The sequence below is a fragment of the Medicago sativa genome, chromosome 6 (genome assembly GCF_051527215.1).
Source record: "Medicago sativa cultivar Bolivia chromosome 6, Bolivia_mono, whole genome shotgun sequence".
In the NCBI taxonomy this organism is placed as follows: domain Eukaryota; kingdom Viridiplantae; phylum Streptophyta; class Magnoliopsida; order Fabales; family Fabaceae; genus Medicago; species Medicago sativa.
Genome location: NC_140754.1, coordinates 27,351,406 through 27,378,665, shown reverse-complemented (window position 1 = coordinate 27,378,665; position 27,260 = coordinate 27,351,406). Strand labels below are relative to the sequence as shown.

Here is a 27,260-nt window from a genome sequence, read left to right as displayed (position 1 = left end):
CAATACATTGGAGAGAATAAAGGATCTGAACATAATATTACATAAAGTTACATTAATTATACAATACATTGGAGAGAATAAAGGAACTAAACATAATATTACATAAAGTTACATTAATATATCCAAAAGCACAACAACCAAGCATAACATTTATTTTACAACGTAGTTAGAATAACAACATTTAAGGGAAATTTGTATCAGATAATTTGAAAACTTGAGCTACATAATAATCATTTAAGGTAAATTTAAATCTGACGTAACCACTAGGGGTAAAATGATTTCTGCAACAAAAAACATTTCAGTTAGGTCCCAAGTGCACTTTGCCATTACCATTGTTGTTATGAAGGATGTTGATATTTTGGTTATAGCCATAATCTCCGCATAGTAGAACACTGTCAAATAGATTGTAGGTGAAACAATTTCCAAGTTCTACGGGCAAATCCGAAAACAATAATTATTGAAGTTAGTGGTAATATAAAGAAAGATAATAAAAAAAATAAATAATAATTATAAAATTTTAGTTGGTACTAACCATATACGAACGTTCCAAATCCTTTTTCATGATATGAATGTCAAAGTATTTAGTTTCATTTGGATTACAACTTCTTGTGTGGAATGAAGGAATTGTAGTAATACATTCTATTGCTCGAAAGTTTAAGACTTTGAAAACATTATATCCAAAATAGTTAAAGTGAACTTCAGCAGTATCAGGAAAGTTGTATCGGCGTTTGAGTTGGTCCCAACCATTTGTTATTGTAGGATTAAAGTTATTTTTCCTAATAGATACTTGGTTAATAGTTCCATCTTCGTTAATAATGTTCCAATTATTCTGGAAACGATTTCCATATTCTTCCACAAAAGATGGATATATTTCTGCATGGTTCTATTAAAGTAAAAAATGAGATATATTAGTAAGTAAAAGATATTAAAATAAATGATATAATTATAGTTGTAGCTGGTAATATCATAGCATAGTATATATTACCTGATAGTGCAATCGGACGACACAAACATCACAAATTGGTTCTCTTTGGAGGAGAGCTTGAATGTTTGTCATGGACATATTTTGTTTGTTTGATGCAATATAGTAAAAATTAAGTTTGGAATAATGTTGAAGTTTTTGTTAAGTTGCTGTTATTTATAATACTTTTGTGGATTGAAAATAAGATGTGTACCGTATACTGTATAGTTAGCAGTCCATATTTTTTTAATATAAATGTTGTATTGTATAAAGGCAATCTTCAATAATTGTAGTAGTGAGAATATAACAATTAGTTAATTGAAAGAATGGAACCTTGTTTTAGTTACTTTTTGTACATGAAAAAATACATGAATTGAATGTGTACCGGTGCAGTATATATGAAATTGTTTTGTCATCTAGCAAACTCAAGTATTGAAATATATAGGGGTTTGGTGTAAGAGTAATTGGATAATAAAGTGTGGAGAAGTGTTATTTGAACAACCAATTTGGTGAAATTCTATTTAGCAATCATATTTTAGAAAGAAAAAACTGGTATTGGCACGGAAACCATACGAATAGAGAGAAAAAAAATGTGAGTATGAGAGAGAAATTGTTGCAAAAGTTGCCACCAAATAGATGTTAATATATATTTTCTCTAAATTTTGAGTCTTCATATGTAAAAATAAAATAAGTATGTAAGAATAAAATAAGTATGGGGCCATTAATAAAGTACAAAATAGTACCAAAATGAACACAGTTGGCGTTCATGCAACAGACCATTGAGTAGTTGATTGAATCAAAAATATGTGGTGGTAATTGAATGACTTGTTGTAATGTAAATGTACTTATAGGTTTATATATTGCAGACATAGTACAAAAAAATAGATTCGATATATATTTTATAATATTCCAATTTAGGCCAAATGGCATTTATGGTATTGTAGTTATCAAAAAGTGTAAGTCAGGATTTGATTTTTCTTAATCGTTTCTTCCTGAAATATAGTCTATAATTTTGGTAGCAAGTTTTAATAAATTACATTAACGTTATAAAAGTGTACAATAATTAGAAATTTACCTTACCGGGTATATAGGATAAATCTCTGATATTTTGAAGCATATGGAAAGATAAACATGATAGAAACATAATTGAATGAGTATAGTACAAAGGATTCATAATCGTAAAATGTTAAAAATATATTAGCAATTAATAACTTCTTGAAACTTTGCTAACTGAGGCAATGTTTTTTGCCATGATGGAGTCGCACCTAAACTGTAGTAGACTGTTTGGATAAATCCGATTGGTCAAGCAAAATGATTTCCATCCACGTCCAATTATAACAGTTGTTTGGTTGCTTTCAGCGTCTTTTTTGAATATCAGTTTGCAAACAGTTATCGTGTTTGATATGCCACATAATCGCAAGTTGTCATGGTTGATAACGTTTAAAAAATTTCCAAGTTCAAGTGGTAGAATCTGAAATGTAATAAAAGTAGTAAGCAAAATACTTATTTATAAAAATAATATTCGAAAAATTAAGAAAGAGTATAATGTAAAATATAAGATAAAATTTACCAATTTTGAAGAAATTGGATCATTGTCTGGCATGTTGACCTCAAATGTCACATCTCTAAGACTAGAAGTAGCAATTGATGGTAACGCGGATATTCACTTTTTGGTGTAGAACCATTGAAGATTTTGAAAAGAAATGTACTATTACCTAAATATGTGTACGACATAAGTGGATTTGATGTGATATGATAAAAAATTCTTAATTCGTGCCAACCATGTGTAAGTATTGGCATAAGTAGAGATTTGTTAAACTCAACTTCATGGTTATTTCCATAACCATCTATTAACGTCTATTTTTCATGGAGTTCATCATAAATTTCAGCAATAATAAGAGGGTCTAATTCGCAAATTATCTGTAATACAATTAATAGAAAGTTAGTTTTATGACAAAAGAAAATGGAAGGAAAACAAACTAAACTTTAATGGAGGAATACCTCTGTGCAAACAGCTACGAAAAATAGTCTATTAGTTTCAGATGTATTCAATGGAGCAACACTGCAATTCACTGATCGTTGATTTCTTGGTATTTCACTAATTGATGAAGAACTGGATTTATACTGTAAATTTATACTGTATCAATTGTTGAAGATGTATTTATACTGTAAATTTGGAACCATCATTACAATTTTTATTCATTTTAATAATACAATGTCTTAGTTAATGTGTAGTTTTGTTTGTACATAGGTTGGCAATATTGAGTACAAAAAAAGAAGAATGTAATTTATAATATTTTAAATATAATTGAGAATGGCGTGTTTAAACAGCAACAACTCCAATTCAATAAAAGCAGGGTGTAAGGAATATTCTACTTTAGCACTTTGTCAGATTAAATCAATACTTGATTTGATACTTTATTCTTGTTTATATATGTTATTTGGTTTGAAAAGTAATATAGGGAAGTTAATTTAGTTGTTAATAAAATGTTAATGTAATTGTTTCAATAATAAGTACATGTAAGAGGAAAAAAAATTAATGTGGTCATTATCGTAGTGAATGAATGAAATTAATTGCCTATAGACTATTTTGTACTTTGAAATGGTTGTATCAAAGTATGAGCTTTACATGATTATCCCAACCAACCATTTGGGAAGTTCAGTATCGATAAGGAAAAGTAAATAAAAATGTGGACATGAAAGTGGACCTGAAGTTGAACTGTTTTGTTGTAAATAATAACTGCTGATTATCAACATTTGGTGCAGACTATAATTTATTATTAAATCAGTACGTAAGTTATCGAATGGTCTAATCAAATAATAGTAGAAAACATGATAAGTAAATAATGGATAGGACAAAGTATAAGTTATAGTATATGATCCAATTTATTTTGCAAAAGACTAAGTCGAGACATACTTAAAAAAATTAGTTGTTGTTTACCAATAAAAGTTATTCGTACAAAATGTCTTTTACTAATTGATAACCGAAAGGCTTAAATAAGAAAAACGTCCCTGTAAGTTCGCGTGTTTTTGGTTTTAGTCCCTGTAAGTTTTTTTGTTGCGAAACAACCCTTGTATTTTCATAATTTTTTGAAATTCGTCCCTGCCGTCACCATCCGTTAAAAAAACGCACATGTGGCTAACGGAGGCTGACGTGGCGACCTGTGACGTGGCGAAATTGGTTGATGTGTCCATCCATGTGGCCAGTCACCAAGTTTCAGGGACCAAATCCAAAAACGAAAATTACGAGAGGGACCAAATCCAAAAACGAAAATTACGAGAGGGACTAAATCCAAAAAAAGACGGTAATCACGAAAAATTCAAATTAAAAACCAATTTCTCTTCCATCTTCTTCCTCATTCCTCACTTCCAGCTTCTTCATTATCTTCATCCTTCTTCACCTTCCTCATCTTTGTAATTACAAGCCTAAGAATGTCTTCATCATCCATTGCTAACTCTTAGGTGAGGATCCGGATCCTCTAAATCTGTATTTTCTCTCAATCCTCTCAACAATAAAATCCAAACATTAATTTAATCTAACAGGTGAAAAATTGAAAGAACAAATTATTAAAACAAACACATTCCACAAAACAGAACACAATCCTAATAGCGCATAGAACCATTCTAGCGTCGACTTGTTTTCTTCTTCGGTGTGTATCTTCTCTCTTTCATTTTTATTGATTTCTTTAGAGTTGTTATGTCTTCTTTCGATATATAGCTGCAAATCCAAATCATGCCTAATAAGGTGTTGGAGTGCGATATTAAAATTATAGTCAATTGGCCACATTTAGAAAGAAACAATTACTATTGTAATGCTTTGGTTTTTCTACCTTGATCAGTCCTTTTTCAGTTATATGTATGAACTGTAATGAGAATGGTTTTTAAGCTTGTGAGTATAACCCTTTTCAATTTTACAACTCATTGGATAGCTAAATTCAGATAACCACAATTGTCAGCTCAGCTAGCGAAATGGCTTGGGAAAGAACAGTCTCGACGTCCTAATGAATCCAGTTATGAGTTGGAAGGTATTGAAGGAACATTACCGACATCTAGAATTATTCCAAGCTTTGGAAAACTATATATGCATTTAATTTCTAGAAAATCAAATATAGAAGAGTTAGCAATGGATGATGAAGACATTCTTAGGCGTGTGATTACAAGAACGAGGAAAATGAAGAAGTAGAAAGATAAAGAAGAAGCTGGAAGTGAGGAAAAAGATGGAAGAGAAATTGGTTTTTAATTTGAATTTTTCGTGATTACCGTCTTTTTTTGGATTTATTCCTTCTCGTAATTTTCGTTTTTGGATTTGGTCCCTCTCGTAATTTTCGTTTTTGGATTTGGTCCCTGAAACTTGGTGACTGGCCACATGGATGGACACATCAACCAATTTCGCCACGTCACAGGTCGCCACGTCAGCCTCCGTTAGCCACATGTGCGTTTTTTTAACGGATGGTGACGGCAGGGACGAATTTCAAAAAGTTATGAAAATACAAGGGTTGTTTCGCAACAAAAAAACTTACAGGGACTAAAACCAAAAACACGCGAACTTACAGTGACGTTTTTCTTATTTAAGCCTAACCGAAAATATCACAAAAATAGAAACTAATGTCAGAATACTGGGTGAATAAAAGAACGTATATAAAAAAGTGTATGTCGGCACTAAAAGTTGAGAAAACAACATGCTTACATATATTCTATTGAGAGATTTGAATCTTATGAATCATTGGAACAATCAACATAGATATAGTATAGATTTTTTAACAGATCTAGTAATTTAGGGAACCAATTTCATGTATATAATCATAATGGAATAATTTAAACAATTGTATAGTAGAAAAAGGCGAAACATAATGGATATACTTACAATAAAAAATTATGGACAAAACGAATATGGGCATAAGTAGAGATACACACCTAGCTTGGTTTCCGGTAGGGACCATTTCTCCATCATTTTGAGCTTGGCTGCCGTTGCTGTGATAGGGACTTGTTTTTGATGAAAGTCTAATTTGCCCTAATAGTATTGTTTAAGATGGATCGGGTAAGAAGCAAAGACAGTGACCTCCATAAATGAATTTGGGCCTAAGTAAAAATGTAATTGGGCTTAAGTAAAAATGAAAATATTGATATATAAACCTTCCCGGATTATTTTATGGCATTTGTATATTCAAAATATAATAAGGCCAAAAAACTTAACAACATGATGTATTTGAAATATTTAGGATACTATATATTTTAAAATTAAAAAGGACTATAATTATAAATATATTGAAGCTAATATTATAAACCTTTTTTAAAAATGGGCAAACTTTAACATTTACAAACATACATAGTTAAATTTGCCGTTATTAGAAACCATTTAATTGTAAAATTGCTACATTGATTTGATAAAAGAGTAACTCACCATGGATAATACAATCAATATATTTTGGGTTTGACAGTTGTTTTTTGTCTTTTATTGCATTTACAGTTTTTCTTTGCGGATAAATATATATATATATATTTAATATACATTAACCGTTTGATAACAGTTGAGGTAAATATATGATCTTATATAAGGCGATGACAGAATTAGTAATTTAGGTACTCACAATTTACTTAGATTCCATATTGTTGTCAGTGTAATAGAATATCTATCAAAGGCTCAAACCAATATGTCATCTTCTTCAAGGTTAGTTGGTTATTATGCCTTAAAGTCAGTTAGTATCATTCAGGGTATAACTTTAAATTTTTGTTGAAAATTAAAAGTGTAAAATGTCATTTATTGAACTGATATTAATTGTATATTAACAATGCAGTGATGAAATCGACCCGGATTATGCAAGTTTTCTTGCAACATATAGTCCAGCTGAATTTGAAGAGCATTTCTGTAAAAGCCATCCAGAGTGCATTGTTTATGCAAGACAACATGAGTATAATTTGAAGAGTTTATCATGGCGGTTGACTATTAATGAATCAACTCTTAATGGGAATAGTAACCTGGTAAGTTATAATCTAAAGCATAATTTAATATGTTAACCTGGTATATAGGATGAGTTATTATAAAATATGAATATATATTAAATTTGATGTTACTTACAATTGATGTTTTTCAGATTGTTCCAACCGACATTGTCAATGAATGTTTGTATCCAAGTCAGAGGTTGATTAAGTTAATAGATAATGAGCTTGGATTTTCTTCGAGCTGTGAGATAGAAGAAGGTGAGATGGATTGTAGTGAAAAATATATTGGAAGTGAATGGAAAGAGTATGTTGCAGCAAAGAATATGGCAGTTGGCGAAATATATGAGTTGATGGTCAAAAACAATGGAAAACATCTTATTGTATCCAAAGTTATTGGAAAATAGTATAAGTGTTGTGTAAAAGATGAAGTGGTCAGTTTCAGATGTGATGTTAGAGTACTAAATGAATTTGTCTCTGTTGTATGGTTTCATGGGTTTTAAATAAAAGAGTTGATTATTACAACAGGTTATATTTAAAGGTCCAAAATAAATAACTGATTTGTTGGTAATAATATTCACAACATTGTGCCAGATAATTACAATAAACAAAGTTAGACATAATATTTCGTAGGTTAATAAATTTTGAAGACAATAACAACATTGGTCGCCATAATTGAGTCACATTTGAACAGTAGTTTATCTTTTGGAAGATAATCATTAATATGGACAAATCTCTTTCAACCTTTTGTAATCTTGACAACATATGGTTGGTGTTCTACATCATCTGGATACTCTACTTTGCAAACTGTGATATTGTTTGAAGGGTCACATAGTCTTAATTCTTTATGTTTTGTCTTTGTCAAAAACTTTTCAAATTCAATAGGCAAGGCCTGAAATAAAAAAAGGTAGACCTTAATCAAATAATGGCCATAGTTGTGTAAATAAATGATGAAAGGAAAATAAATATAACTAACCGCCATTCTCTCCATCCAACTATTGTTCGGCATTGTAACTTGGAAACCTGGATTTCTTGTTATAGAAGTTGTTTTTGTATGGAAACGTGGAAATGCATTTGTTGAAATGGGTCCATGAAAAATGTTGATTTGAAATACATTTTCCCCTATATATGTAAAGGAGATTAGACCATCTGCTTGAATTTCATAAAATTCAACCAATTGGTCCCAGCCCGGACCGAGATGAGGCCAAGTTAATACTTGGTTGAATTCAACATGATGTTGATTGCCGATGCCATCTATCAAGGTCCAATTGCGTTGTAGTTCAGAAAAATACTCCGCAATAAAAAAAGGGTCCAATTCGCAAATGACCTGTCAAAAAGAATTTAAACACAAAAGATACAAATAACTAATATGTTGGATAATTTTTAGTTTTGGAAAAAGTTGGAAAGATTTGAAGAATTAATAGATTGTACCTGATTTTTTTTGCAAACTGTTATGAAATAAGGTCGAGTTGAACCCATTTAGATAAACTTTGAAGTATTGATAGATTCTGGTGTAGGGTAACTTGAGAGTGTTGAGATAGATAGATTGTAATTTTTGGCTCAACTTGGTAGATATATAAAGAATTTTGATATGGTATTCATTGTTGCTTTATCGTATCTCACCTAATAATAAACGTATCACACGCTATCAAATACTAATTGCGGTCATTTATACATCCATACTGCTAACCAATACCTTATATGTAGGTATTTAACTTGAGATATTAGTTGTTTATACGCCTAATTTGTTATATATTTATATAAAATCATCCATTGATTTATTTATTTCAAATAAAGTACATGGTTGAGTTAAATATTTATGTTTGACATGTTAAGTATACGTTATACATAAGCATATAGTTTGATGCATGTTAAAAGCATCTTTGAAAAAGCAAGAATAACAACTGTTGAATCACGCGTTGAGTATCTCCACTGTATTGTAATGTATAAATGATGTCAGGTATGTGAAAAAGGACATTAGTATTTGTTAGTGTGCAATTTATGCAATTTAGGCAATTTATGTAATAAGTCACGCAAGAAAGAACAATTGGCAGTGTGCTGTGTAGTAAACTGTGTTTACACGTTGGTATGAATTGAGAAGAGGAAAAATCCAAATGCAAAAGGACAAAACACTAATCAAACCATGTGTAAAGTACTGAAAAGAAAGCATTGGCTGTATGAGGTATACACATGCATGTGTGCAGTTGTACAGCAACTAAATTAAAATTAAATTTAATTTTTAATGTCATGAAAAATTCATTCTTGAAATCTCCGCCATTTTATATGGTATTGAATTAAACATAAATAAAATTTGTAAGTAGTAACCCAATTAGTGATATAGTAAGAGTATAACTTAAAAAATATGAAGTGACCAATTTGATAAATTTATTTAGTTAGAGGGCCATATTGCAGAAATTATTTAATAACGGTGAATGGTAAATAAAAAATGTGTAAACGAAATTAATTTGTAATGGGTGCTACATAAAAAAATAAGTTGATCTGAAATTTGAATAATAAGATTCGAAATCACCGAAATGCATGCAGGAATAATTTGCTTTTTCCACTTTATTGACTAAATAAAGGTAGAGAATCATTAATAGCTGTGTCTTAATTATTTGAAAAATTAGGTACGACATTCACTCTTACATTTAAAGTATGGCCAGTTTGTTTGGAAAAAGCATAGTGTCTATTTATGCAAATTCGTTCATACTATATATTTTACTAAATTTATATAACTTATGGTAAAATGTAAAGACAATTTAGGAAAAGTAGTAGTGCAAAAGCATTTTAAGAAAAGATAAAACGATCAAACAACAACTCCTTCAAAAACAGTACAACATGTAACTTGAGATCGAACATGTGTGGCAGGTAATTATTACAATTTCTCTTTAACTCAAATTGGTTGCTTTGATGAGTTTCAACTTGAACTGTTTCGAATGTTATGAAAACCCTTCAAGCTGTAATATAAGTGAATTTTTTTGCCTACTCAAATTGGTTTGTTTAAATATTGTAGAAGTAGTTAAAACTTAGATTATCAAACTGATATTCTATGATGCATTATTATCAATGATATGATAGCTCATGCATGTATGTGAAATTTAGTTATGATCCGTTAAACCAAATCAGCAAGAACATATTTTTTAGGATATGATATGCAAATAATTGAGCTGAGATCTAGAAGTTTTTGGACATGAACAGTTAAAAGATAAAGATCTAAACTTAGATACAGATCAACAATTTAAGTACTGAAGTAGAATTCATAGAGAAAACTTGTAACAAATTCTTGTTCAATGTTTCAGGAAGAAACTGGTGATTTTGGAGTGTTTTGATATGACTAATGAAGACATCTTAAGCTTGATCCAACTTCTTCTTCTGACCTGTGATGTAAGTAAAATAAAAAGTAAATTAGCAGAATTTTTATAATATGCATAATATAGAACAACAAATATGGTATATATGGATGTAAAAACTCTGATACTCACTTAGTAAACATTTTGGAAGACTTCTTTGTAGACCACATTTGTTGTTGTTTCCTTTGGTTGTTTATTTTCATCATGTATCAAAATCTTAATACCTTTTTTGCTTGTCACTCTTGAAATCGCAACATATATTTGCCCATGACTAAAAACATCTTTGGGTAAATAAAGACCAACCCAGTCTAAAGATTGACCTTGTGACTTGTTAATTGTCATTGCATAAGAAACAACAATTGGAAACTGTCTTCTACACAACTTGAATGGCCATGGAGATTGAGATGGTGACATATCCATACGTGGAATATAAATTATATTTCCATGATATTTGCCACCCATGATTTTAGCTTCAATCACATGGTTTGTTAACTTGGTTACTTTCAATCGTGTCCCATTGCACAACCCTTCTGACTGATCTATATTTCGGAGAAGCATAATGGGACAGCCAACCTTTAATTTGATCTGATGGTCAGGCAGTCTTGAGGTACGCAGCGTAGTCAGAAATTCCGGTGTTAATACATCAACAATGTTGTTGTCATGAATTTCAGATCTGTCAACCGAGTTGCAACTATAGTAAATTCTTTCATCACCTGTAAAGAAATTGATTTAGTGGCCTTTTTTTCATTTCAATTAATAGTGTATCATGTTTGCAATAATAGTATAGGATATTAAAAATGTACCTGGCATTAATCCTAGAACATAATCGTTAATTTGATCAACAACTTCAATTGTTGAAGCTAAAATTGCTATACTCTTCAAGTATTCATAGGACTGATAATTTTGGAGGAAATCAGGATATGTACTCTGCACAATTGCATGAAGTGGATCCTGAAAATCCAATATCAACATATCCTTCGGAATTGGAATTTCAGCAAAACCATCATTAGGTTCAGAAACCTTACCCTCGCCAACACTTAACAACCAATTTGAAAATTCTTCTATTTCATTATTTTCATGAGAATTAGATCCAACTTTCAATCTCATGTTCTTGGTCAAAGTGAGGACCTCGCAATGATCCCAAGTATATGAAGCATTAATTGTAGCGTGGACAATATCAGATCGGCCAGCCCTTGGTATAACTGGCAGTATCTGTCTAAAATCACCTCCAAACACTATAAGTTTCCCTCCAAAAATCTTATCACATTTGTTATCCTGGTCTCCCATAATATCTCTAAGTGTTCTATCTAAACACTCAAATGTATACCTATGAGCCATTGGTGCTTCATCCCATATAATCAGCTTGGTTTGACGAAGAAGGTCTGCCATATCACTATCATGTTCAATTTTGCAAGTGGAGTTCTCAAACGTTGGGACTGGTATTTTGAATTTAGAATGTGCAGTTCTTCCTCTAGGTAGAAGAAGAGAGGCAATACCACTGGTGGCCACAGTTAAAAAGATATCATGCTTTGACCGTAATGCACTTGCTAGGGTTCGCCACATGAAAGTTTTACCTGTACCTCCATAACCATGTAAAAAGAATACTCCTCCTTTTTGATTTGCAACTGACATCATGATTTTGTCATATATTGATCTCTGTTCATCTAATGGAGTGAAAAAATAGATATTGTTCAGCATATCATTATGCACTGTTGTTCGGAAGTGTAAATAAAATACAATAAAGACTTGAACTGTAAAACTACCTGTAAGTTCTGAAAACAGTTGTTGGAATTCAGCTTTGAGAGTGGGAGTATCGTAATTACGTTCATCGTAAATAAGCCTATTGCCCAATTGTTCAAGAATATAACCATTTGGACAAGGCAACGACTTAAATTCTTTCAATGATCTTCTACTTGATTGTAATAATTTTTCTATCTCAATCAGAGTCAAATTGTGCAGCTGATCATCAGTAAGAAGTAATCTTGTAAAACATAATGTATAAGGACTTAATGATATAATCATGTAAAAATGTTTGAAATGCTTAAGAGTATGATGATATTGAAATATACCTGGATTGTTGGCTAATATACGTTGTTCGCGTAAAATGCCATCTGACAGCCATTGTACAGTATTATTCCATACATGCAGTGGTCTATTCATGGATCCAGCTAGCAACAACATCACAAACAATCTTCTTAAAAAATAACCTGAACCCCATTGGTTAGCTTCTCTAATAGCTCCAATGAATTCCATATCATCATACTTATATCTAATCTTTGTTAACATTGCTAATGACTTTGCAAACCCTAAACCTAAATGGTTTTGGCTCCAAAACAAGGGAGGCCGTTGGATCTAAGTCATTAGGAATGGTTAGCACATCAGTCCTTTGATCAAGTCTGATTATTGCTCATCCCTCAATTGCATTGTAAATGACAAAAAATTAATGTCTTTTATTTCCAATACTGAGTCTAACCCTCCTTTCTATCCCTCTCTCTCTAGGATTCTTCATCTCCCATCTCTTTTCCCCTTTAACCGTTGTCTTTCTACTCTCATCCCCCCTTCACCAATGCTCTTGGTTACGGCACCACCCTCGCCGTCGTCCACTCTACCGGCACCTTCTACGCCAGAGGCTTCACCGGTTCTCACCTCTGCCAAAAACTCATGTCTGAAACCTCTTATTGTTTTTGACATTTACAACAACATAATCAAACACCTCTTAGAACCTGAATCAATTCCTTTGATGGTCGCATTCACCTTCACCGTCTCAATATCAAGAACGATTCGCGATTCAATGTGTCCCAAGATAGCAGATCTGGTAATTTTCAGTTTTACAATTTTTTTTCTTTCAGTTTAGGTTTTTTATTTTGATTTGTTCTTGAGATTTTCAATTGATGAACTTCTTTTGGTAAGTTATTTTGATTAAAGTTTGAATTTTTATGTGATTTGTGTTTTATTGATTGAGTGTTTTAGTGTGTGGCAGATGTTTTGTTAGCTTTTTTGTGTGTTTTCAAGTCATAGTTGCAGCTGATATTCTATGTTTGCTTCAAGTCTTTTTTTTTTTTTTTTTGGTTTGTCGAGCCATCTATGGTGAATGTTCAAGTTATGTTTTGTGTATTTCCCATTCTGATGTACTTTGAATCTATTAAATATGATAACAAGTTCATCTGTTTTCGCTTACAACATATATTATTTCATGTGTCTGTTTCGTCCGACCGATACAACAGTAAAAAATATCAAGGTGAAGGTATTTAGATTTCTATTTGGAATTGTGCCTTTCGAACACTAGAGGTTGATTCGTTTCAACCACATTATATATTTGTCGTAGTCCGTATTGGTCCTAAATTCGACAGTTGTGGTGGATTGTGATCAGTTCAGATCACAAATAAACGTCTTCTTTGGCCGTATTGTTGGACACTTTTTTTAACGCATCCATTCTCACTTCAAAATGATTGAAACTTACGTGGTGAATTTACTCTGATATTTCTTCTTTGTACCGGCTGATTTATTTAACTGCCGCAATTTAAACTATGATTGAATGTGATGCACGTACAAGTAAGATCTAATAACCTACAATAATCGATCATAACATGGGAAGATTGTGAATTTCAAATCTTATTCAGGAATCGTTTATCACGTCATGACCTGCGTTAATATTTAACAACGAGTCTTTCATTAAGTTGTAGTTCAATGGTTTTTTTTATCTTATGTTGTCGGAATGTTTAAGAACTTGGTGGATTGGTGTAGAAATCATTTTTTTTTCATGGCTCAGTAGTGTTTTTGTTTCTATGATCAAAACATGTGCCACATTAATTTTTTGCATTAATAACGACATTTTTCAAAAAAAATGTGAATGTATAATTCATCATAGAGAAATAAATGAGTGCGGTACTCGGTGTGAAATATTGTTACAATTATTGTTTCTCCATTGAACGCAACAAAAACCTTGAGGCATTGTGCTCATGGCCTCTTTATGCTCATCTGTTTTGATTGGGTCTGCACGGTGAATGGTGAACAAGGTTTATTTGGTTTGATGATATAACATTGGTTGATAAATCTGTTGGCCTATGCCTCACTATAGCATATGTTGTTGTTTATTTTTTAAATTGCGGCATTCCAATAAAAGTCTACAAGAGCAAAGCTATTCATGAGTTTTTTCTTCAACATTGTTTTTCAGTGCAAAAGCGGTGATGGAGCCAAACAAGAGACGCAAAGTTCTTCCACATAGATACTTACGTTAGTTTAGATTCTTTTTTTCCCCGGATCCCTTGCACGTTTTTTGTTTGCTGGGCAGTGCCTTCTTCTGTCAGTTGTTCCCAGGTAGCCAGGACAAACTCTCTACAAAAGCTCAACCCCATTGGACCTGGCAAGCATGTTCTGAGACCCAAATTGCGGCAAGGAAGTGGTTACCAGAACCAAACAGTTGTCGACAATTATCAAGTCAATGCACACATAACCCCATAACGTGTACTAATTGATGGGCAGTATGGTGGAGCTATTAGGTTATTTTCTTTGTGAATGCTATTGGTTGCAATCCTATTTCTACTTTTTTACTATACTTTTTTTCTTGGCATTTTTTTTTTTTTTGTATTTTTTCATTATGGTTTTTAGTTGGCAAACTTGGAGAGGATGATAGCATGTGTTTATGAGTTTTGTGTTTGTTACAAGTATAATACTCATTTCTGGAGTTTGTTAATCAAATACTTTCAGTAGTTTGTCGAATTGGTTGATCACATTCTAATGGTATCTCCAAGACATTGAAGTTAATATAGATGGTCTCATATTAGCATTTTTTCCTCATTTATTAGACTTCTTCTATATTTAACCACTTCCATAATTTCATTCTCTGAAATTACCACTTATTTTTCTACTCTCTGTTAACACTCTCTATTTGCTTACTTCTACATGCCTCCCTCATCCCTCATTGTTTTTGTATAAGATTTTAAACCAATTAATATGGACATGGTGAATAGTGGATACACTTTCAAAAAATGAGAAGTGAGATGTAATAGAAACTAAATTATGGAATGTTTGTTTTAGGTACTTTATTTCTTAAGGTGTATTTATTCTAAACATCCCTCAACCTTTGATGACACAGCTGAGGCACTCAAGTTCAAAGTGAGACACATCAACATTGGGTTGAATGCCTTCATGTCAAGTTTAGAGACTTAAAAACAAAGGATGAATTTGTTATTTGATCTATGATGGCTCATATTGGGTGCTCCTCCACTACTCAGGAGTATTAGCTACCAATTAATGTTCAAAGCAAAACTGAAAGAAAGTTTAATTCACAGATTTTAGTTTGTTAATAGTTCATCCAAGTTCAAGGTTTAGGGAAATTGAGTTATTGTGGGGGTTCACATTTTCATTTTTGTTGTAATAGACTGCAGGCTGGGTTTGTGCTTACAAGGTTAGTAACATTTTGGCTTTGTTTGCGAGTTTGGAAGGGAGGGGAAGGGAAGGCTTTGAGGGGTGGAAAATATGAGGGAAAATGGAGAAATCTTTCAAAAAATTTAAAAGAGTAGTTTTTTAGAGAATGATAAATTAATGCATATGATTACTATATTTTGAATTTTTAAAATAAGATAACAACATAGATTAAATTTGAAGAATTCATATAAACCCTCCAAAACCGTCCTCCAATGCAATTTTTTAGTTCCCCCAAATGAGGAGGGTTTAGTATTATGAAGAATAGTTAACCCCCAAAGCCCTCCCCTCCCATTTTCCTCTATTTCTTCCACTTGCTCATTCCTTCTTTTCTAAACCTTCCCCTCCCTTCCCCTCCAAACTCGCAAACAAAGCCTTAGTATCATGTTTTCCAAACTGATGTGTATTCTTGGATAGCTATGTTACTAATGTATTTCTATTTTTTTATGCCTTGAAGCTTAGAATTGAGGCACTCAACCCTCTGAAAGCCAGCTCTTTACTCTGTTCTTGAAGAATTTGACAAGAGATCTAACAAGACTTTATGTAGCATTTTTCACCCAGCATGTTTATGATCAAGGGATGATATCTGATCTTATGGTATTTTTACAAGTCAAATTGAGACATATATATCGGAGTTTGCACCATTACTTACTGCAAGGTTTAGAACAACTATGATATGATATTAGTGTGCCAAAGTGAATCAGGAAGATGCTAATATGCAAATGTAACATTTGTAATGTTACCTAATATATAATAATACATTTATTTTTCTCAACAAATTGGCAAGCAAACATGTTCAATTGGCATCAACATCCCTCCTTCGTCCTTCGAAATCCTTTAAGAGTTACATGTCAGCTCTCTTGCTTATTAATCATTATGGTTCACACTTCTCCTATGCATAAATCCAACAAAAGATGTCCAAATACATCTTCATTTGACGACATTGGCATGGATTAAAGTTATCTTTGTTGATCATTATATTTACATAGGCATATAGCATAGTGGTTTTTCTCCGTGTTCTAATTTTTTTTATTGCTCAATTCATGGAAACTGTTCAGAATAATATTTCTTTTGTCGTGCATGTAATTTCAGATTATTAAGTGTTAGTATCAACTCAGTTTTAAGTAAGATTGCATCAGCCTATTCTTATGGTGATGTTCATTGAACATGAATTATAGTAAAGCTTTAGAAGTTATATATGAACATGATCAATTATTAAGTAATATATGCTATATGTTGCAGTATCACGAGTTACATTAAGATATGGTCTGAAGATATTATTAATGCATGGCAATGGGGACTGTAATTACACCACTTCAAATGTAGTGTATAAAGAGATATTCGAATATGCGTGAACACCTGTTGTATGTCCTAAAATATTGTTGATGTTATATTAGCTTCTCCATTGTTTATGACCCGGGCGGTAGCACGGGTAAAAGTTCTAGTCATTAAGGAATCCCATTGCAAAACATGCTTCTCTAAAAGTTAGATATTGAACTCCCCCTACTCGTCTTATTTCTTCATATGATTTCGGACCTTTAACAACGGTCAACATCATCCTCAAATGGAACAACTCTCAAGTTGGTGGAACCCATATCAGTCTCCCTATAGTATAACCTCTTTTCCTTGGAGTCTAGACTCTGACCTTTTTTCTGTAAACAAACTTGGATACAAATTGTGAATATGTGAGCTCTCTTGCAGCTACAAAAACTTGGTTTGCCTGTAACCAAGCAGTGAACATAGATTCGGTAACACTGGCTTTTTCAAGAACATTTTCCATTCTTGCATGATCAGTAAAGTATAAGAACTTTTCTCCTACCAAATGGAAAAACATACGTTCAACAGTGTTATACCCTAATTTTGGACCTAAAATACTTATTCAAAATATTTCTTCTATCTTGAATATAAGTCTATTACTCTTGAAGAATTGCCAATTTGCTATTGTTTACACTGACATTTTACTCTGCTTTATTTCTCAATTTAGCTCTAATTTTTTTTTTCAACTGTGTATTTGTCTATGTTTTCTTGCATTTCAAGTCATCCAAAAATATTTTCCTTGCATTTTAAGTCATTTGAATTTGTCTCTGATCAATTGCATTTTTTTTCTGCATTTTATTTCAATATTATTTGCAAAATTCATGAAAAAGGGTATTTTAGTCATTTCTTGCATTCAAACTCATTTTAGTCCTTGAAAATTGTTTGAGTCTTTTCAATTTGGTTGTATAAACCTTTATTTCAATTCCATGTCAAAACCCATTCCAAAAACTACATTTGAAGTCATTTTGAGTCAGTTTAGCCCCTAGGGGCATTTTAGTCATTTCCTGTGTTAAACCCTGTTTAATCCCTAAAAACTTGTCTCTGAGTCTTTTCATTTAGTTTGTATAAACTCTTGCTTTAATTTCCTGTTAAAAACCCTTTTAAAATTTGCATTTGAGACATGCTGAGTCATTTTGGTCCCTAGGGGCATTTTGGTCATTTCACACAAAATTTTGACAGAGAGAGGTTACTTTGAAGTACCTCATTTAATAGTTGGTTCATTTTAGTCCGTCTTGTTATTTTTAATCGTTTCACTTTACGTTATTTTCAAAATTACATTTTTACCCAATTTTAGTTTTATTTTCATTTTAGTCCTCAAGGTTTTGTTATTTGCAATTTGATCCTCTATTTGTTCATTTTGCAGATTCTTTGTCCAAAAGTTAGTTATGCCACGTGTCAACAGGCTATTGGTCCAGAAATTTACACATCACCTATAAAAGCCCAGTCACAGGCCAAGTCATCACACACTATTCATTCTGTTACAACTCAGCAAAAACACATTTCGTTTCTCTCTCTCCACCAGAAGTGGATCAAAGCTTCAAAATACCAAGAACATTCAAGAACACTCTTGAGTGTTCAAACCCTATCAAACTCCCTCCGCCACTTAACCACCTTCAACCACCGCAACTAACTAAAAACCACCACTCAAATCCAACACCAGAAAACCGTAAATCGCCAACACTACTCGTTTTTCACTTCAGGCAAATCCTTCCATACATCATCGCATTCGTAAGACCAAACTGTTATCATCAAGATCTCAGAGCGAATTTGAAACAAGCTTCATAAAATCGAACAGCAAGGTAACCGAATCAAAAGCAATCGGTGAAGCTCTTCTCGTTTCAACATTCATGCACAACCAGATCCAGGTTCGAGCTATTTCAAGCAGAAACCGTAAAGAAGAAAGGAGCAGAAGTAGGAACGTGAAGAAAGAGGACGGGATCGAGTCTATAGTGGCCGAGTTTCAAGCAATTCAAACCAAACAGAGGTAAAATCTCGTTTTCCTTTCCTTTGAATCTTTGTTTTCTTTCGTAAATTTGTAGATCTAGATTAGTTGGTGACTTTTCTTCAAAAATCAATTTCAAAAAAGAGGATGAGAAGAAGAAGAGAAATAGTTGTGTTCTTTTAAAAAAAAATAATAATAACGAATCTTAAGTTCTAGATCTAGGTCGTATGAGTAGGTTTTTGTGAAAAATAATTTCAAAATCGTGATTAGGAGAAAGAGAAGAAGAGGATTAACTGAAAAATTTTAAAAAAATAATAAGTTGAGTTTTTCGACGCGGTGGCTCCGTCGCCGGAAACCGGCCGGCCGCCGCGTCGGAGGTCCTTCTTCTTTCTTCTCCGGCCTACTGGTTCTAGTGAGAGAAGGGAGAGAATTCTTGTTTTAAAATTTTTAGAGAGAGGGAATTAGGTTAAAATGAATGAATGAACCGGTTCTGACGTTTTTATAGAATTGATTGAACCGGTTCGGTTCGCCTGTGAACCGGTCCAGGTTTGAACCGAACCGGTTTACTCTTTAGGCCCACTGGATTTCTATTTTTGCCCACTTCTGTTGGTTTATTTGTTGCATGTATGCTGCTACTTACACCCCCATTCCCTGTATGCTTTTGACAACTTTGATGTATGCACCCCTCTGTTTGCCATAAATGTTTGATAAAAATCTCAAAAAGTATTTTCTTGTTTGAATTCTGATATATTTTGCATATTAATCTTGATGAAATTGTGTGAGAAATATTTTGTGTTTTTGATAATTCAATGTGATTCATTTGTGTGCAAATTTTGGTAAAAACTTCTAAGTTTTTGTAAACTTTTTCTTGTGGTGATTTTGACACTTAAGGCACATATTTTGGAATGTGATGTCATGCTAAAATCCATTTCAAGATTATGTGTGACCTTGTTCTTACTTTTAGCTCACTTTTAGTCAAAACTTTTGTGAAAATTTTGTTGCGATCTTGAAGTTGGATTTTGGCATATAATTGTGGCTTTGAACATGTAACTTTTGAAGTGAGTTTGCCTTTTGTTTTGGTGTATGCTTGCTGTTTTGATTTAGTTTTCGTGGACCTTGTGTTTGGTAAATAATGTGGAAATCTTTTGTGAAATAAAAGTGCATAAAGAACTTGAAAATCTTATGAATTTTGGCATAGTTAAATCCCTAGATTCTCATGTTCTTCGTTTTGAAACGAGTCATTCAAAATTTCTCCAATATTATGAGAATCAAGGCTTTAATCTTGTTTTAGTTTCGCATTAAATTTCAAGTTCTTTTATCACTTTTTGTCAAGCTTGTTGGTTTACTTTTCTTGCAAGTTACAATAGCTTTACTATGCATTTTGATACTAGTTTCTATATCATTTGTGCTACTAACCCCTTTTGTTTCATGTCCCATTTCCATAGCATCTCACATCATACTTTCATCTCTTATTTCTTGCACTTTAATTTCTTGCACTTCATGCAATTTTAAATTCCTCTTATTTCTTGCACTTTTTTGCCAAGGCTTAGCATGTAAAAACTTAGGGTGGTGTATTTTACTTCATGCAATTTTAAATTCTTGCAAGACCATAGAATGTAAACTAGGGCATATGTAAAGGACAATGGACTCTAATGATGTACACCGACACAAGCACCGACACATGCACACACACCACATAGGTACTTTAGATGTATGTTTAGGATATGCATGCCTTAGATGTATGTTTAGGGAATGTATGCTTAGATGTATGTTTAGGAACTTCGGAACTTAGACGAAAACTTTTTTTTTCCAAAGAAATATGAACAACATCACTCAAATCATTTTCCAAATAAACCTTGGGATCAAAATCCCATTGTATTTCCCCTTTCTTTTCTTAAACAAAATCTTAATGAATTTTAATCATACTTGGATTTCTTTTGCAAAATAACTAATTCAACCTCATGTTTTCACAATCTTATGCCCTTGAGGCCTCTCTCTTTCATTCTTCAAAATTCCACTTTTCAAACTTAAAATCAACCAACAAAAACAAAAACATTTTTTGGAAGAGAACTACGGTGGATTTGATCCCTTAAAAGGGTACGTAGGCAAGGAACCAATATTCCTTCAATTCAAATAAAATAAAAATTCAAACATCTTCTTCTCCCTCCAAGTGTAAATATCATTTTTCAAATAGCATTTAAAAATAAAGCGCGCGCGTAGAAAGTAAAGACGGTTCCTATAGGATACTGTAGTCGTTATGGGTGCTGAACACCTTCCCGTAGCGAAAACAACTCCCGGACCTCGATTCTCAAGGGTTTTTCTTATTTTTCCCTTCCCAAGAAAAAATGAGATATCAAAGGTTAAAAGGTTCAAACGTAATCAATGTTTGACGCCCGAAAACCAAGATAAAACAAACAGCTGGTTTCCGGCCATGAATTTTGAATGAGAAAATCCTCCAACATGCCTCACTTGGTGAGATATATCTACAATCCAAATAATGTTTGATTTCATCCCGCGGAGGCTGTGAAGTTTTTGGATGTTGCTTTGATGGAACAATAAAAGCTGTAATACGATCGTATCATTTGTGGATATACTTGAATAAGTATTTTATGGATGTACTTTGATTGCACCATTCCATGTTGATATGAGCTTGATACTTGAGCAACAATATTCTATTATATGGCACAACATTTCTGTTATCCATTGTAATACCATTTTTAACCACTGTGTAACTTGTCTCACTTCTTTTGTATACAGGGTATCCATCTTGATCAACAACCGTGTGTTCAGTAAACTTTTTGGGAAAGAACTTGGTACATTTGTTGTTTCTCATACACGGTGAGGTCAACTTAGCCTTCCCACAGGGACCATGTATCATGTGACTTTTGACCAGATTATACAAAACTGCATCTTTTTCAGGATCAGGGATCTCAGCAGATATGATGGAGTCAATATGTGCAGGTGTTGGGTATTTGCTTAAAGGATGTAAAAATAGAAGAATGTGAGCATGTGGCGGACCTCTTTTTTGGAATTCAATAGTGTACATAACTGTATGACAAAGATGAAGGTATAAAAGTTAAGATGACAACAACTTATTATTGTTTTATAATAATGAAATAAGTAATAATGTTTGTAGTAATTAACTTACATGCAACAACTTTACCAAGGACATGTCTCTTTGCCAGGTCTTTCATCAGCTCATCAAACTTGATTTTGAATACCCTAGCAATGATATCAGGACGATCCGGAGGCTTCAAATTGAATTTTTCAAGTTCTCTAGTAATCTCAGGCCAATTAGGGTTACATGTAAATGTAATAAAGAAGTCTGGGAATCCAACCATACTTGAAATAGCCATCCCATCAAAATACAGCTGATCCATGTATCTCTTGCATCCTACAAAGGTTGATGGCAATATTACTCTTGTTCCTTTGATTGTTTTGGTGCCTTGATTGCCAGCACCAGTGGATTCAGTCAGTTGCCTGTATTTACCTACTCTTAATTTGGTTTGGTTTTTTCTTAACCAAGTAAGTCTTTCAGTTTCCATCATTATGTAACCATCAACCAAAAATTGCTGGAAAAGTCTTCTAGAACATATTAAAGTATGTGCTTCAAATTTCCTCACCATGATGCGATATGAGAGCCAGCCTTTAATAGTTAGTCGATTCCTTCCGGTCACAACTGTATCATCTTTGTACCTTAGCAAGATTCCTGGACGGTATCCATCTTCACCATAAGGGAAAATAAGTGGATATTGAAAACCTAGATAGCTTGCATGAAACTCATCAATTCTTTGTAGATTCCCACCTTGACCTTGCATTATAATGTCTCTCTTTGCAGCTGAATCAATGTCACCAAGAATCAGTGCTGCCACCTCTGAAACAGTTGGTTTGTTATACACCCGACCATCACTCTTCCTTTCAGAAATGAGTTTCAACTTAACGTCTTGAACAGGGCCATCTTTGAGTATATCTCTTGCCATTCGAAAAGCTTTAGCATGTACATTATTCTGATCTAGCATTGTCTTCAATTGTTGCACAATGTTGGGGTCAAGTTCTTTGTTGTTCCTGTCATCAAAAAAATAACATACTTTATTTGTCCAAATATTTGGTAAGATATGATTTGTACAATATTCATATGTAAATTGTAAAACTATATTGACATTTTCATTTGTATTAACTTGAAAGTGGAGATTCTGTTACTAATTTCATTATCTGTATTATAGATATATAGCTGTGCAAATTTTGGTCTTTGTCCCGCCAAGGGTAACATGCTGCCAATTCTATGACATGTCTGCCCATGCAGTCTCAAGGTGGGTGGGCCTCTGCCTTTTCCAAGGTCCGTGTCCATACTCATACCAGGTGAAGTAAAAGAAAACATAGCATTGTATACTCTTGCATTTGCCTGATAATTCTTACTGTCTCTGCTATGACGATCAAATAACAAATGTTGAAGTATAGGAGGAGGTTGTTCCAGTAGTGGTAGTTGAACATTACCACTTCCACAACATAAGGTAAATTTTGGTTGTGTTGTGTTCCTTGATTTATCTTTCCTCTCCTGATACCACATTAAAGAACCACAGAATTGACACTCCCAAACTGGATCACCTATATCATAGTACCCTGTTTGGATAGAAAGCATATGAAGATGATGTTTAATGAATTATTGATAACAAAATGTTCAGTCTTTTCTATATCTTTTACACATTAAGTTTGGAGATTGTAACATACCTTCAACATCAATTTCTGGTTCATTCTCAAATTCTTCATCTGTACTATTTCCTGAGCTACTGCTGTGGTCACTTTGATCTGAATCAGATTCAGATGATGTATCATTACCAGGATCATTTGTTTGTGTTGCAGTGTTACAATGAACAGTCATCCTATTGAAGTATTCTGCATCGTTGGCAATATTTGTTCTCCTAGTTGGAACTTGAGCAATTGAATTAGAACTTTCTCCGACATGAAAATTTGAAGATTGACTATGATGCCGTAAATCAGAGTTGGGTGTTCTAGCATTATAGTATTAGTATGCACCGGTTTTGAACCTCTAGTTGTATTTGCAGTTGGGAGGTTTTTGGTGTTGTTCGCAGCTGTGAATGTTGTTGAAGAGTAATCCACCATTGATCCACTGAATTGATGTACTGTCTTAGAAGTAGGATGACTGTCTGATGCTTGGGCACTTCTGTTGTTTCTACATAAGAAACCTTTTGTGAAGCAATCAGTGTTTGATGAAGCAGGTTTGGGGATTGTTCCAACATTAGAAGTTGAAGATTTACGTGTTTGACGTTGTGACAATCTGGGGGATTTGTTAAGAGTAACACGCGCATTTGAAGACTTAGTTAGTGATGTGGGAAGTATCCTCTTGGTGATATGTGTAGTGGATGCAGAAGATAAATTCATCACATGGGGGATATCAGATGTCTTGGGCTTGTTGCCAACATTGTGAGATTGTGAACATCTTTCACCAGGTTGCATATATAGTTGAATCAAACAGAGTAGCATGAGTCTTTGAATAGTTAGTTAGTGATGTGGGAAGTATCCTCTTGCTGAGATGTCCACTGGATGGAGAAGTGAAGTTAATCACATTAGGGACATCATGTATATTGCGCTTATTGCTAACATTTTCATATTGGGAACCATTTGCTCCAGGTTGCATAGTAGAATCAAACTTCGTATCTTGTGTCTTTGAAGAATTAGTTAGTGATGTGGGAAGTATCCTCTTGCTGATGTGTGTGCTGGAAGCTGAAGTGATTTTCATCACATTAGAGATCTCAGGTGTTTTGCGCTTAATGCCAACAAGAGTAGATTGGGAAACACTTGTTCCAGGCTGCAGAGTCGCATCAAACTTGTGTAGAAGATTTAATCCAGGTACACATCTTCTACCATAGGCATGGGGGGTTTGGATATTTTGTTGTAGTTGTGAAAACTGGTTATGATTGCTAACATATGATATATCAGTTGAATTGAGTCTTGAACTTGGATGAATCTGGGTGTTAAGCTTGGATGAGGTGATATCAGCAAGAGGGTTTGATGAAGTTATCAATGTTACTGAATTGGAGAGCATCGTCTAATTAATAACTGAGCTGGACGAAGAAGATAAGTTATGAACATTAGGTATAGCAGGTGTGTTGGGATTATTGGCAACATTAGCAGATTGGCCACCAGTTGGTTCAGGTTGCATACTTGCACCGAACTTGTGAAGAAGATTTAACCCAGGTACACATCTTCTTCCATATGTAGGGGCGTTTCTGATATTATTTTGAAGTTGTGAAAACTGGGTATGATTGGCAACAGATGATATATGAGTAGAATTATGTGTTGAAGTATTACTCTGGATGTTAAGTGTGGATGAGGTTATATCAGCAAGTGGTTTTGATCCAGTGCGCCTTTTTGGAACATGTTTTTTGTTATTGCAACTTAACTTCCTCTTTTGTCTAGCTTCTGCAGACTTAGTGGTAGGTGATAAGGTTTGTTTATTCATTTCCTGCATATACATATATTATACAGTTAAGGGTTTGTTATGAAGCTCAAAATAATATCATTCATGCTTTGTCTAGAATGATTCCCATTAAAAAAAATATAATGACTTCCTGTAATGAAGCAGAATGGATTTACAAAATTTGGAGACTGTCACTGGAACAGAAAGAATCATATTTACCGCTGTTTTCATGAGGCAATGTAATTATGGCAGATAACATTCCAGATTGCTGGTAAGATGTTCAACAACTCTCAAAAGTGGCAATTGGAATATTATAATGGCAAACAGACTACTAATACCTAACACTGGTATCATCATAATGCATGTAAATTTACTAAACTAAATATGGTTCTGAATGTAGTTTGATATTACCTGGTGTGTAATCTCACTCAACAAAGTATATTGAATAGATGAAGTTGCACCAGACACCACAATATGATGGTAAGTTTTGCAAGTGAATGAAAGCTTTGCAGTAATGTTTTGGTTATTTGTTCATTGACAAATGAAATATTAATTTAGAAACAAACATGACAACCTTATGATAAAAACCAATATCGAAACTTAGGCAATGGTGATAGAGGTCTAATAACTTTAAAAAAGCTTTTTGTAGTTTCCTGGTTGGATTCCTGTTGCATATAAACTAAAAAGGTAACAGAAGATTTAAAATGAAATTAATAATAAATTATAGTGTTTTAAGGTGTGTACGTACAAAACAATTAGACTTGAAGGAAAAGAAAGTCTCATACTGACATATGAAAGAACATGATAGAAAGAAGTAGGTTGTGTTGTAGAAGCGTGCAGTTGATATACAAAAAGCACTATTTGTTCATTTAATGCATGGCAGATACAGTACATCTTCCAAACCCCAAAAGTCATGTCAAACAGCAAGTAGTGTATTCTATAAATAATATATTAGTCAATACTAAATTAGAATATTAGAATAATGAGACTAAATATAAGTAGTCACGTTTGAAGTCCTTAATTTGTTTAGAATTAAATAATGTAATTAGAGACTCATGAACAACAATTAATTTAGTTTGATATATAACTTGATGATAGCATATGTTGTTCACGTACGTTTCGTGGTTACTATAATTGATTTGGAAAATTACTTATAATGAAATAATGTAATAGGAGATTTTTCAACCACAATGAATTTAGTTTCATATAATGACCTGATGAGATGACATTAGTTAACAACATACAGTAGTTAATATGACACATCAAGAATACAACTTTTTATAGTTTTTTTATTATGATTATATAAAAAAGTGATAAAAATATAAAGGAATAGAAAAATTTCGTGGTGTTAGGAGTAATAGAAATGTATAGTTGTTTGTTAAAAATATTAACAACATAATATTAGTATTTTTGAGCAAAAGTGATTAGATGAAAGGTGTCATTTAGTTTACACCACAAAATAGAATGCCCCAACACACCTTGTAACAAATTTTTCATCATAACAATCGGACCGATAGAATAAATTTATAATATATGAATAAACACTATAGGTTTACGGTACACACTTAATTAATTGTGGTTTATTTATGTAATTTCAGAGACTTAAATAGCTAATAAGTAGGCTAGAACATTATATAACATATAAATAAATGTGTGTGGTAGGATACAACAATTCAAAGCTTCATATATATATATATATATATATATATATATATATATATATATATATATATATAAACAGTATTTATAACATATACCTAAGTAATTCAGGTGAGTAGGAGGAAACATTATAAGCAACATTATATGAATAAGAATCTTGTACTATAATTAACACATAACATAATATACTGAAAAACAACATATTGTCACATTCTTCACATATCTGAGCAA

At 32.8% G+C, this 27,260-nt stretch overlaps 3 protein-coding genes and 1 long non-coding RNA gene across 4 annotated transcripts; 1 reads left to right on the top strand and 3 right to left on the bottom strand.

Moving 5' to 3' along the window:
* Positions 1 to 10,141: 10,141 nt before the first annotated feature.
* LOC146914273 (uncharacterized) lies at positions 10,142 to 10,821 on the bottom strand. The gene is made up of 2 exons (XM_085717144.1): positions 10,381 to 10,821; positions 10,142 to 10,275 (listed from the first exon to the last, which is right to left on the bottom strand). The coding sequence occupies exon 1, from the start codon at positions 10,804 to 10,806 to the stop codon at positions 10,381 to 10,383; it is 426 nt and encodes a 141-aa protein (XP_085573270.1). The 5' UTR covers positions 10,807 to 10,821; the 3' UTR covers positions 10,142 to 10,275.
* A 180-nt stretch (positions 10,822 to 11,001) lies between these two features.
* On the bottom strand, positions 11,002 to 12,370 carry LOC146914272 (ATP-dependent DNA helicase PIF1-like). The gene is made up of 3 exons (XM_085721035.1): positions 12,318 to 12,370; positions 12,012 to 12,229; positions 11,002 to 11,912 (listed from the first exon to the last, which is right to left on the bottom strand). The coding sequence occupies exons 1-3, from the start codon at positions 12,368 to 12,370 to the stop codon at positions 11,002 to 11,004; spliced, it is 1,182 nt and encodes a 393-aa protein (XP_085577161.1).
* Positions 12,371 to 12,918: 548 nt separating this feature from the next.
* LOC146914271 (uncharacterized) lies at positions 12,919 to 16,832 on the top strand. Its single transcript, XR_015014067.1, has 4 exons — positions 12,919 to 13,063; positions 14,423 to 14,747; positions 15,344 to 15,655; positions 16,130 to 16,832. It is a non-coding gene; the product is annotated as an uncharacterized LOC146914271 (long non-coding RNA).
* Positions 16,833 to 17,210: 378 nt separating this feature from the next.
* LOC146914270 (uncharacterized) lies at positions 17,211 to 24,331 on the bottom strand. Its single transcript, XM_085721034.1, has 7 exons — positions 23,977 to 24,331; positions 23,660 to 23,884; positions 23,110 to 23,551; positions 22,080 to 22,996; positions 21,644 to 21,979; positions 17,393 to 17,487; positions 17,211 to 17,324 (listed from the first exon to the last, which is right to left on the bottom strand). The coding sequence occupies exons 1-7, from the start codon at positions 24,329 to 24,331 to the stop codon at positions 17,211 to 17,213; spliced, it is 2,484 nt and encodes an 827-aa protein (XP_085577160.1).
* Between the last annotated feature and the right edge of the window lie 2,929 nt (positions 24,332 to 27,260).